Here is an 11,634-nt window from a genome sequence, read left to right on the forward strand (position 1 = left end):
TTGCCTGTCTACACAGGGAGCTGTGCTGCCGGCTGGCGACCGTTTTTCTGGTCGAATTAAACGACATGATCAGCCGATTAACGAGCGTTTGCGTGCTCATCGGCTGATCGCTGATCTGTTTACACAGGGCAATGATCGGGAACGAGCATTTGTATGAATGGTTAGGCCCTGTTCACACAGTTTTTTTTTACATGTTTTTTGACGCAGAAACCACGTCGGAAAATGCGTCAAAAAATGGCCTAAACCGCCTCCCATTCATTTCAATGGGAGGCGGAGGCGTTTTTTTCCCACGAGCGGTAAAACCAAAACGAAGCGACATGCCCTATCTTCGGGTGTTTATGTCTCTGACCTCCCATTGACATCAATGGGAGGCAGAGATAGCGTTTTTGGCCGTGGGCAAAAGACGCGAAAAACTCTGCAAAAACGCGGCAAACAGCGTGCAGGCAGATCAAAATCTGCCTCAAAATTTCAGATTGAATTTTGAGGCAGAATTTTCTGCCTGCAAAAAAACTCAGTGTGAACAGGGCCTTAGGAATGAGCTGTCGTCCTAACACTTGTTCGCGCGATAATTGGCCCGTGTTAAAGGTCCGTTAGTCTAGTTGATTTTGCCATGACAACCCCAGAGCAAGCACGATATTTGTCGGACTCCAGCGGTTGGATCAGGAGAGGAGTCTTTATCATGAACTTAAAATCTATGGATTATTGTTTAAAAGTCCAGGACCCCTTTAACGCCCAAAAACATTTTATTCAAATTAGGGGGAGGAGCCATTCTGAGAGTCCATTTTTTTTATTTTTGTAGAATTTTTTTTTTTACATTTGGGAGAAGTAACTGGAAATTAATTACAAATTCTGCTTCATGCCATCAGACAACTTAGAGATACAGACATATGAGAATAATATACATGAGACTAACACGGGGTACTCGCAGTGTGCAGATAAGCCTCCGGGAGGCGCACGTCCTCACTACATCATCATACAATGGGAGAGGTGCGGATCTCATTACCTGGTGGACGATCTTGCTGAATGCTTCCTGCAGTTTACCGTGAATCGCGCACAATTTCTTGGCGTCTCGGTTGGCTTCGTGGATGGGGATTAGAACTTTGTAGACGTCGTTCACGGCCTCGTACATGCCGGCCTGAAAAATCGATGGTGATGATATAACGATACAACTAGAATAATATAAACCAATGCCGACCCGTTCATTACAATATACTCCGCTGCTTAAAGTGAACCTGCTGATTTCCAGAATCGCATATTTCCTCTCTCCGTTACTGCGGAGGGGACGGCTCTTCCTGATGTGATATCTGAACTGTGGGCTCCGAACCAATCACGTCTCTCCCCTGCTGCTCTTCCTCACATAGAAAGTGACACTCTGCAGCTGCATCCCCCTCCTCTCCTTCATCTTCTAGTTACGGTTTTACACTAGATGGATTTTTGGGAGCTGAGGAGGTTTCTGACCATTTACAGAGAGTCTGCCGACAGGGAAAGGGAAACTAAAGGCTGCTGAAAGGTGAGGAAGATGAGACTGAGGGCTTAGTCAGACGAACGTTGAAACAGTCCGTGTGATGACGTGTTTTTTTTAAGTTTAATTTAATTTTTTAACAGCCGTAGGCTCCAACGTAGATGTGAACAGAGTCTTAAAAAAATATGGCTGTCTTCTTCTAAAAACAACGCCACACCTATCAACAGGTTGTGTGGGGTATTGCAGCTCAGCTTCATTAACTTCAATGGAGCTGAGCTGCAATACCAGACACAACCCAATGGACAGGTGTGGCGCTATATCTGGAAGAAAGCAGACCTGTTTTTGTAGTCCTGAAACCTCTTTAAGCATACAGCACCACCTACAGACTGTAATAAAGAACTGCAGGCTACCACTTAAAGGGTGATTTAACGTTCAGGTGCTTTTAACAAATATGTTAAATTCTAGATGATCATTTCCTTTGTCAGGTGACTGCAAAGAAAATTACCAGGTTGTCCAGGATTAGAACAACATGGCTGTTTTATCCCAAAAACAGCACCACACCTGTCCACAGGTTGTGTGTGGTATTGCAGCTTAATGGAGCTGGTTTTCTAATGCTGATAACCCTGTCAGGATGGAGGCATTTTTTGGGATTTTCGTTATCATTTTTTCCTTCCCACCTTCCAAAAGCCATAACTTTTTTATTTTCCCGTCGATACAGCCTTATGGGGGCTGGTTTTCTGCAGGACGAGTTGTAGTTTTTCACGGCACAATTTATTGTACCATATAATGTATTGGAAAACGGAAAAAAAGAATATTTGTGGAGTAGAATAGGAAAAAAACAGCGATTCCTCAAGGTTTGGAGGGGATACGTTTTACGGCTTTCACTGTACGGTAAAAATGTCAATACGATTGCGGCGATATCAAATTTATATCGTTTTTTTTTAGGTTTTGCTCCTTTTACAAGGAATAAACGAATTGTTAAAAATAAAATTTGTGTTTTGTCGCCACATTCTGAAGCCGTAACTTTTTTATTTTTCCGCCGATTGTGCGCTATGAGGGCTTATTTTTTGCGGGGTGAGCTGTAGTTTCTATTTGTACCATTTTGGGCTACATGAAACTTTTTGAACACATTTTATTTAATTTTTTGTGGGATTTGAAGTGACCAAAAAAACAGCATTTCTGGTTTATATTTTTTTCTTTTTACGGCGTTCACCGTGCGCAATAAATAATGATATAATGTAATAGTTCTGACTTTTACGGATACCAATTTTGTATATTTTTTACATTCCTTCAGAGAAAAATGGGAAAAGTTTTTTTTTTTTTAACTTTAAAAATTTTTTTTTTACACTAATAAAATCTTTATTTAACTTTTGTTTTTTTACACATTTGCTTAGTCCCCCTAGGGGCTTCTGCCAGAGACACTGCTTAACAGGAGATGAAGAAAGGCAGCCCATGGGGCCTTCATTAGGCCCCTGGGCTGCCATGACAACTATTGGCGCCCCAATCTAATTGTGGGGGGGATAATGAGCTGTCAGAGGGGGGGGGGGCCCCCTCTTTCTCATGTCTTAGGTGCTGCTATCGTGCTTGATTGCAGTATCTAAGGAGTTAAACAGCCAGGAACAGAGCGATCGCTATTCCTGGCCATTAGTCCCGGGTGTCAGCTGTGAAACACAGCTGACACCCGCTGCGTATGGATACAGGTACATACAAATCCTCTAATAAAGGGTGCGGCAGTCAGGGCATGCTGGGAATTGTAGTTTTGCCAACAGCTGGAGAGTCGCAGGTTGGAGACACTAGTATATACTGTATACGCTGTACACTGCTGCGTGATTTATGAGAACTCCAGTTCCTTCCGTGACAGGAGCAGAAATGTATTTAGGGCGAATTAACATTTCCTTGGACGAGGAGCCGGAGGAGAGAAATGAACTGGATAAAAGATGCATCCGATGTAAAGATGCCGAGCGCCTTCTGCTCACACGTTACTCGTGCCGTCGACTTTATATTCCAGCGTGAGAAGTGACCGGAGATCATGGATAGTAAGAACGCTGCCAGGAAGCAACTAACCACCACGAAATAAAGCTATGTTACCATGGAGAACGACGCTGCCGCCTGTTCTAGGAGTCCGACCAGTCCGGCCTCTGTGAAGTATTTCCCTGAGCAAATTCCTTCTTCATCCGGAGACACCACGTCGTCCGACACCGCAGACTCTTCTAAGACATTGGAGGAAATGTTCTGCAAAAACAGTCGATATCTAAGGGATCGTCTCCGTAAATCGTGCATTATAAAAAAGACAGGACTGGGATTTTTTCTGGTTTTATCTAAATAAAGCTTAAAGGGGTATTCCGGTTACAATAAGTTACCCCCTGTCCGTAGGGTAAGGGGTAACTTGCTGATCGATGGGTTTTAGATAGCTCGGACCCCCACCGTTTACAGGAACGGGGACCCCGAACCCCTCATTTGAACCGAGCGGCAGGTCACTCCTGCGCACTGCCGCTCCATTCATTCCCTATGGGAGTGCCGGAGATAGCCGTACGGCGCTGCCATATAGAATGAATGTAGGTTCAAACGAGGAGTTCGGGGTCCCGGTTCCTGTAAACGGTGGGGGTCCGAGCTGTCTGACACCCACCGATCAGCAAGTTACCTCTTACCCTACGGACAGGGGGTAGCTTGTTTTAACCGGAATACCCATTTAAACTTTGTGTAATAAAAAGTTGTGCAACTTTCTTATATACTTTGCATTTCAATTGCTCCCCATTTTCATTATCTCTGCTTGCTGACAATGAATTGTTTCTATCCAGAGGCTGAAAAACCATCCTGAAAATTCAAAACGAAACAGGTGCAGAGTTTGTAATAATAGAGAGCTCTGACACATTGTAACAAGCCATGCAGCTCTGTCACTTGCAAATTTTCAGAGCGGGTTTTCAGTCTCTCAAACGAAACAAGAACGTCAGCTTTTGGAGGAGTTGCAAATTAAAAGGGGGTATCCCATCTGAAAAATTGTGAAACTTCTAATCTACTTTGCTCTTTAATTCTTCCCCATTTTCAATAGATCTGCTTGCTGTATTCTTGTTTACATCCATAGGCTGTACAAACCTAATAATTCTATTTCTCACAGCTGAAGGTTCGTTATAATTGTATCTAGACAATCCTGTAAAGTAAACACATCAGCAGCACAAATTTCTCTCCTGGCCTGATAGTTTGTTACAATGTATCAGTGCAGGTAAAATGTATCAGTCCAGAGTCCAGACTGTTTACCTCACAGAGGATTGTCTAGACGCGTTTCAAATCCCAAACGGTGAGTATTAGGTCTGTATAGTTTTTAATCCTCTGGATGAAAACAAGAATGTTCCAATTCACTGACAGCAAGCAATCATGAAACATAAATAAACTATATTAGATTGCAGGACTTTTCACTATACAATGATTAAGCTTTATTTCCTTACTGTTGGTCTATACTCACCTGGAAGGTGACACAGCCAACTGGAAGATACTTGCGGTCTTCTAGCATGCTGAGATATTCGGCGACCAGCGCGGCGGAGTGCACCAGGCACTGTGCGGATTCTGCGTGGTTGCTCCGTTCAGAGTGTTTACCCGCCATGTTCTGCAGCCACGTTAACCGCAGATCCGGGGACGTCTGATAACCTTTGGCAATTCTAAAACAAGACAAATATATATATATATGAGAATAAAAGTTAGATAAGCGGCGCCGTGTACACCGCATCTCCTAGTACCGAGGACCTGGGTCATTAGACCACCCACTGATGGAATCCTCTCCGCCAGTTCTCTATCCTGAATCTGTAGGGGTGAATAGTGAGGAGACTCATGATACCAGAGCTTGTTAAAGGGATTTCCCAAAAACAGGAAAACCCTCCGAAGACCCCAAACTAAAAATAATCAACTTTGTAATATATTTGCAGGAATAAAGACGTTTTCTATAATGACGTCACTAGCCACAGTGACATTTCATCCATAGTGACGTAATATCCCACAGCGCAGATTAGCGGTCACGTGACGTCATTATGGACAACATGTCTTCATGCCAGACTCAAAACACAACAATGGAGACCACCAGAGCGAATCTTAACCCCTTAAGGACACAGCCAATTTTGGCCTTGAGGACAGAGCAATTTTTTTACATTTCCCTCTTTGCATCCCGACGCTCATAACTCTTTTATTTTTTGTACGACGTAGTTGTATGAGACTTTGTTTTTTTGCGGGACGAGTTGTACTTTATGTAGGTACTATTTTTTGGTACAAATACATTATCGTTCAATTTCTATAAATTTTTATTTTGGCGAAAATGCAGAATAAAAGCAGTTCCGCTGCAGTTTTTTTTTTTTTTTTTTTTTTACACCATACACTGATCATAATAAATAATGTTATACGATAGTTGTACAGGTTGTTACGGTCGTGGCGATACCAAATATGTTTATATTATTTCATGTTTTGGGACTTATATTTTAAAAAGTTTATGTATTAAAAAAAGTGTGTTTCTGTGTATTTTTTTTACTTTTTATTTCTTTATTTATCATTAATTTTTTTTTACATTCATTTAACTTTTTTTTTTAATCCCATAAAGGGATTTATCATTTTGATTTTGATTTTGTAACTGTAATGTACTGCCATAGATCTATATGCCAGTACATTAGCCTGTTACTGATCGTACACAGGCAGTTGTTAGGGCATACCTCAGTATGCCCTAACAACAGGAAATATGTTCAGACAGCCCTGGGGTCCTTCAATGGACCCTGGGCTGTCTGGCCATACGAGTTGTGGGCTTTGATCGCGTCACAGTTATCTTCTGTGACGCGATCAACGTGCAGTCCCCTCTCTTTGAACGCCGCGATCAGCTTTCATCGCGGCGTTCAAAGGGTTAACGGCGGAGAGAAGATGTTTCTCTCCTCTCCGCTGTCAGAGCGGGGCCGTGGCTGTGTATTACAGCCGTTGCCCCGCTCTCGATCGCGCGCACAGACGCGCGCAGGGACGGCTGTCACACAGGACGAGTATGCTCGTCCTAATGCGCGAAGTGCTCGCCGCTCAGGACGAGCATACTCGTCCTGTGTCGGGAACCAGTTAAAGGTAAGTATATTACAAAGTTGATTCTTTGTCTCTATGGTTACAGACTACAAACAAACCCTGTGTGTAGTCTGATCACTCCGCTCCATTTTCTTGTACTGTCTGTAGCGAGCAATAGTAGGAGAGAGTGAAGTAACGCATGACTGCGGGCTCAGACTATACACAATGTTTGTTTAGAGTCTGTAACCATGGAGACACATTGGTCTGCATAGGAGCTGTATACACAAAACTGTATGCATTGGAGCAATAAAAAAAATTCTGCAGTGGTAAAAATTCTCCCACCTGTACATGAGGTCAATCAGCATCTCCGGGTCCTCCTGGTGTTCCTTCATCTTCACGGTGTCTGAAAGTATCATATGGAGGTTGAATACCAGATCCTGAACCTGAAATACAAAAAAAAATTACAGTACATCAAATGTTCTCAAATAAAAAAATGGAAAAACATTAAAAAGACAAAAAAACACAAACCCTAAATATTTCAGGGTTTATGCAAAAAATAATTCCAATAAAGTGCCAAGAAAAAGAGGTGAGTCCTAAAATGTGATATGATAGTGACCATGCCGGTGCCCTGAGGTCTCGTTCATAACTGGAGGCAGTGGCGCTACATCAAAAAACGATGGCAAAAAGTTTACAAACACTTTGCTTTACTGTTGAGTCATTTAATGTTTTCTCCATTCACAACCAGAGCTGCTTTCAAAACGGCAGGTTGCCTTTGGAAACAGTGATTTAACTCCTCCACCCCTGTGAGACGTGATCGATCTTCTTAGCTGTCACCTGAGCTCCCACAATGCACTGTTTTAGCTTTAGATGTAAATGGAGACGAACACATCACAGAACTCGAAATCAATGAAAGTTAAAAGGATTGTCCAGCTTAGAAAACCCATTTTCATATACACTATTGGGCAATTATGAGTTAATAGAGGGGGGTCTTCTGTTCAGGGGCTGCAGGGAAATTGAAGATTTAAGGCCCTTTTACGCCGGCAAATGATCATATTACCGATCATTAGTCTTCAATTCTGGCTACATGCAGCCACCACTAGGAGGAGCTCACTACATACAGATTTATACACATCCCATTGAGCTCAATAATAACACCGTATACAGTGAGCTCCCCCTAGTGGTGGCTGCAGGTAGCCAAAATTGTATCACTGAATTCTAAGTTTAGGCAGGAGATTTAGAAAACATTTTAATAAAGATTTGAAAAGGTGCAGAAATCCCCCGACGTAATGACCTTCCGTATAGTTGACCACTCGTTTTGGATCATAATATGAAGAATTACATCTCAGGCACCGTGCACGCACCTGATCAGAGAATGTTGTCTCACGTAGCTCCAGATCCTCCTCAGCGTAGGTTAATATAGTCTTCAAGGAGCGCCTTAAAAAGTCCTCGTTGAAATTCTGAGACGTTCCGACCAGGGAAGACAGAGACATGGTCACCTGCATCTTCACCCGGGCAAAATTCTGCAACATAAACATCAGAAACAACTTGTAGAAAACTTCATGAAGAATCATACGGAGTGAGAGTCCGGACAAAGATCTACAACCTTCTCATAGACTTTGCGTTTCGATTATTCACAATTGCTACAATCGTTGCTTGCTGGCAGTGAATAGAAACATTCTAATGTATATTCTGAGGCTGAAAGCTCATCCAGTGCGGGTGCTGCGCACAGCTGAGCAATTTGTTATAATGTGTCAGTCTAAGCAGTTTAACTGAACGCAGCAGAATCAGAACAATTCTCTATACCGGCCTCCGGGTTATTGCTCTAACCTACACTGATACATTGTAACAAACTAGATCAGGCTCTGAATGGAAACAAGATCTTGAAAATGGTGAGGAATTAAAACACAATGGAGGGATATACTAAGCAAACGGGCAAAATTATAAAGTGCCCAAAAAAACAACCACCAAAAATCGACAAGGTGTGCGCCAAAGTTATGTGAGTATTAGTTTTTACTTCTCGCTCCACCGTTTTGAAATGGATGTAAAATCCACCAAATTGATAAAAGATGGGTCATTTTTCTGACGCCACGTCAGGAGGAAAAGTGTCTAACACGCCTCGCAAGTTTCACCGAATATATTATGCCACGTGTGCCACTTTGACAAATCTGGTGCAATGTCCGCCACTTTTGGTAACTCATAAATCGCAGCATCCGATGACACTACTGATTGTGCATATTAAGATGCTGAATAACTTCTTATAATCATTATTACCATTTATTATCCGCTTACGTGAATGAGCACCTTCAACTTAAAGGGGTTGTCTGGTTTAGGACACCTATTTCTAAATAATTTATTAGGAAATTTATAGGAGTTAATGGGGGCAGGACTCATCTATTAATCAGTGCGGCACTACATGGACAGCCAATCGATTTCAGTCGGATCTGTGTAATACTTTTTTTTCCCTGTGGTGGCGCTGCAAGTGAACTAAACACATGCGCCAGAATTTAAAGGAGTTGTCCAGTTTAGAAAACCCATTGTCATGCACCCTATTAGTGAGTTCTGACATAATATCGGGGGGTCCTCTGTTCAGGGTCCTCATCTCTTGGTCAGGGTGGAGAGCGGTTACATAGAGCGTCTCTCCGTATGGAGGACCTGCCAAGTGTAATACTTCATTTCTCCTGTGGTGGCGCTGCAGGGATATTAAACACTTACTGCCAGGTTTTCCCACAGATCGCTGGGGGTCCAGCAGGGGGAGACTTTGTGATCAGCTTATTGTCATGGGACTCTTCTAACAAGTAGGAATTGTCCAAAGTGGAGAACTCTTTTAAGCAGTGGGCCATCATGTGATCATCTTATTGTCAAGGAAGCCTTCTGGTAAAAATGGATTATTCAAAGCGGATGACTCCTTTAATGCAGAGGCTTAAAAAAAATACAAAAAACCCTGCTCCAGTACAGTAATTCAGCCCCCCAAAAAAACAAAAAAAAAAACCCAAGAGAAGATGGCCGAACTTACATTGCCGATTTCAAAGTTCTGCCTCATGAGGAGGTAAAGCGAGGCGCTGGCGTGTGATCGGATGGTACTGATACTGCTGCTGCAATGTCTGAGCAGCCTGAGGCACAGGTCAGCGCACTGCTCAGTCTCCTCTTCAAACAGCAGCTCAGGAAACTGGGTGAGAGAAGAACAAACACAGAAATTAGAATAATAATTCTGAAAACAGAAACGATCCCGCCAGTGTGATCCGACGGCACTGCAGAAGAGAGCCTGGCCTTACAAACAGAAGTTTAGGTCTAGCCCAAAGGGTGGTGAGGTCTGTCTGCTGCATGTACAGCCGGCCATAAATGTAATGATTCTCCTCCTATATGACGACAGTTATGGTTTTGTTTTTTTTATATTTGTGAAGCTATAGTCTAATTTAGTTGTTTTTTTCTCTTATTGGGAACATCTTTAAACATCTGTTGAGAGGCCAGTGGTATAGAGAACCCCTTTAAGGCCCTATTCACATCACGCTATTGCCCTACATTTAAAGCTCCAGATGTACAATATAAATGTGTTCATATGGCTCCATTATCCCAATGGAGACCAAAAGAGTGCCCTTTTGGCCTCCGCCGAGTTAGTATACGTCGGTATCGCGTTTTTTTTGAAGGATGGAGTAGCATAGTAGACTACAGCATCCCATCCTGAGGGATTCTACAAGGAAAATGTATACCACATGGCATGGTTTTTTAAACATGGGAGCCTATGGGTGAAGGATGCCACTGTATGGCATCCGTCACAGGTATACTTTATATACCTCGGGGAGCTCCCAACATCACTGTCCATATATGGACAGTGACTTCAGGAGTATTCCCAGGGTCGGTCTACGGGCGACGTATCCCACTGTATGCCATGCAATGGGATATGTTTGGGCCTTTTGTTGGAGGTATACATCATGGGTTATCCCGACGTATACGGTACCTCCAACGGAAGGCCTAAATACGAATGAGGCCTAACTGTGGCAATGTACACCGCCTGTACAAAACTTGTTGCAGGGATCCAAATCAGCGTTTCTCCAATTTGCCGGCCATTTGCAGATTTCCCCAGATTTGCTCCTCCCTTGTCAAATTTAAGCAAATCATAAATCTATTTTTCCATTGTTTTCTCTCCCGGGTTCATGGATGAAACAAGCTTTTATATTGCCCAAGTGAGTTGCATCAGAGTGCGCCCACCCTCCAGTTATGCCATACCTTAGAAACCAATGCCCTTTGTGTTGCAAAGCAGTGCTGCAGATAGAGGGCGCTCTGGTTGCAGGCCATGCTATGAAGGAGGGTCTTCAATACCCCACCCAAGATACTCTCCTTGGACTCGGTTAACGACACAGTCTGGTGGAAAAAAACAAAAAACGCGTAAGCATTTTCCAGATTTCCCATCCAGGAAACAAAACTTTTGCAATCCCCTACTGTAAGAGATAATCCCACCTGGACTATAATCTCCAAGGTGTCCAGTATAATCAGATTGGCCTCGGTGGCCAGGTTGCCATCTATGAGAGCTTCATGATCCAGTTCTGCTCTGGACCTAATGTGGAAGAGAAGAGATTATTATAGAAGTCAAAAAAACTGCTGATAACGGCACAAGACGCTGAAAAAACCAAATATCAAATGGAGACACGACGCGTTTCACGGCTTCTTCAGAGACGTCAACACACAACGGGAAAGAACCACTGATAACATAAACAAGTAACAACATCCAAGGCCATAAAAACCGTCAGGACTGTATTTAGGATAAGGCCCAGTTCACATCTCGTTTTGCGCACACAGTTGCAGAATACATATACATCAAAAAAGCTGCAAAAACAAAGGCATTTTTAACATCTTTTATCGTGTACATTTTTATATGTTTGAGTCCGTTCTTACTTCATAAAGCGTATACGTTTTTTGTTCACGAGCAAAATCAATAAAGATTTGCAAAGTCAAAACATAAGGGAAGTAGTGGGGAGTGGCCGATGCGTTTTATGGCCCCCGTTCTAAGGGGCTTGGTAGGGGGAGCCACTGTTTTGTCACATGACCTGAGTACTTTCCTATATACGGTGATAGAAAACGTATACGTTTGGTGTATGCAAATGTAGGGTTACGTTTACATACGTCATTCATACGTCGTCCATTGACTTCAATACAAATAA

At 42.8% G+C, this 11,634-nt stretch overlaps 1 protein-coding gene across 16 annotated transcripts in view; it reads right to left on the reverse strand.

Annotated features, from left to right (window-relative positions):
- DOCK7 (dedicator of cytokinesis 7) overlaps positions 1–11,634 on the reverse strand; it is a 126,673-nt gene that overhangs the window by 16,708 nt on the left and 98,331 nt on the right. For all 16 annotated transcript variants that reach the window (XM_075832748.1, XM_075832747.1, XM_075832742.1 and 13 more), the window contains 8 exons: positions 10,934–11,030; positions 10,703–10,837; positions 9,492–9,644; positions 7,840–7,998; positions 6,821–6,921; positions 4,923–5,115; positions 3,551–3,694; positions 1,004–1,135 (listed from right to left, as the gene is read on the reverse strand). In XM_075832748.1, the coding sequence (XP_075688863.1) occupies positions 1,004–1,135; positions 3,551–3,694; positions 4,923–5,115; positions 6,821–6,921; positions 7,840–7,998; positions 9,492–9,644; positions 10,703–10,837; positions 10,934–11,030 (1,114 nt within the window). The remainder of the gene's footprint in view (positions 1–1,003; positions 1,136–3,550; positions 3,695–4,922; positions 5,116–6,820; positions 6,922–7,839; positions 7,999–9,491; positions 9,645–10,702; positions 10,838–10,933; positions 11,031–11,634) is intronic.

Source organism: Rhinoderma darwinii, chromosome 7 (genome assembly GCF_050947455.1).
Source record: "Rhinoderma darwinii isolate aRhiDar2 chromosome 7, aRhiDar2.hap1, whole genome shotgun sequence".
NCBI classification, from domain to species: domain Eukaryota; kingdom Metazoa; phylum Chordata; class Amphibia; order Anura; family Rhinodermatidae; genus Rhinoderma; species Rhinoderma darwinii.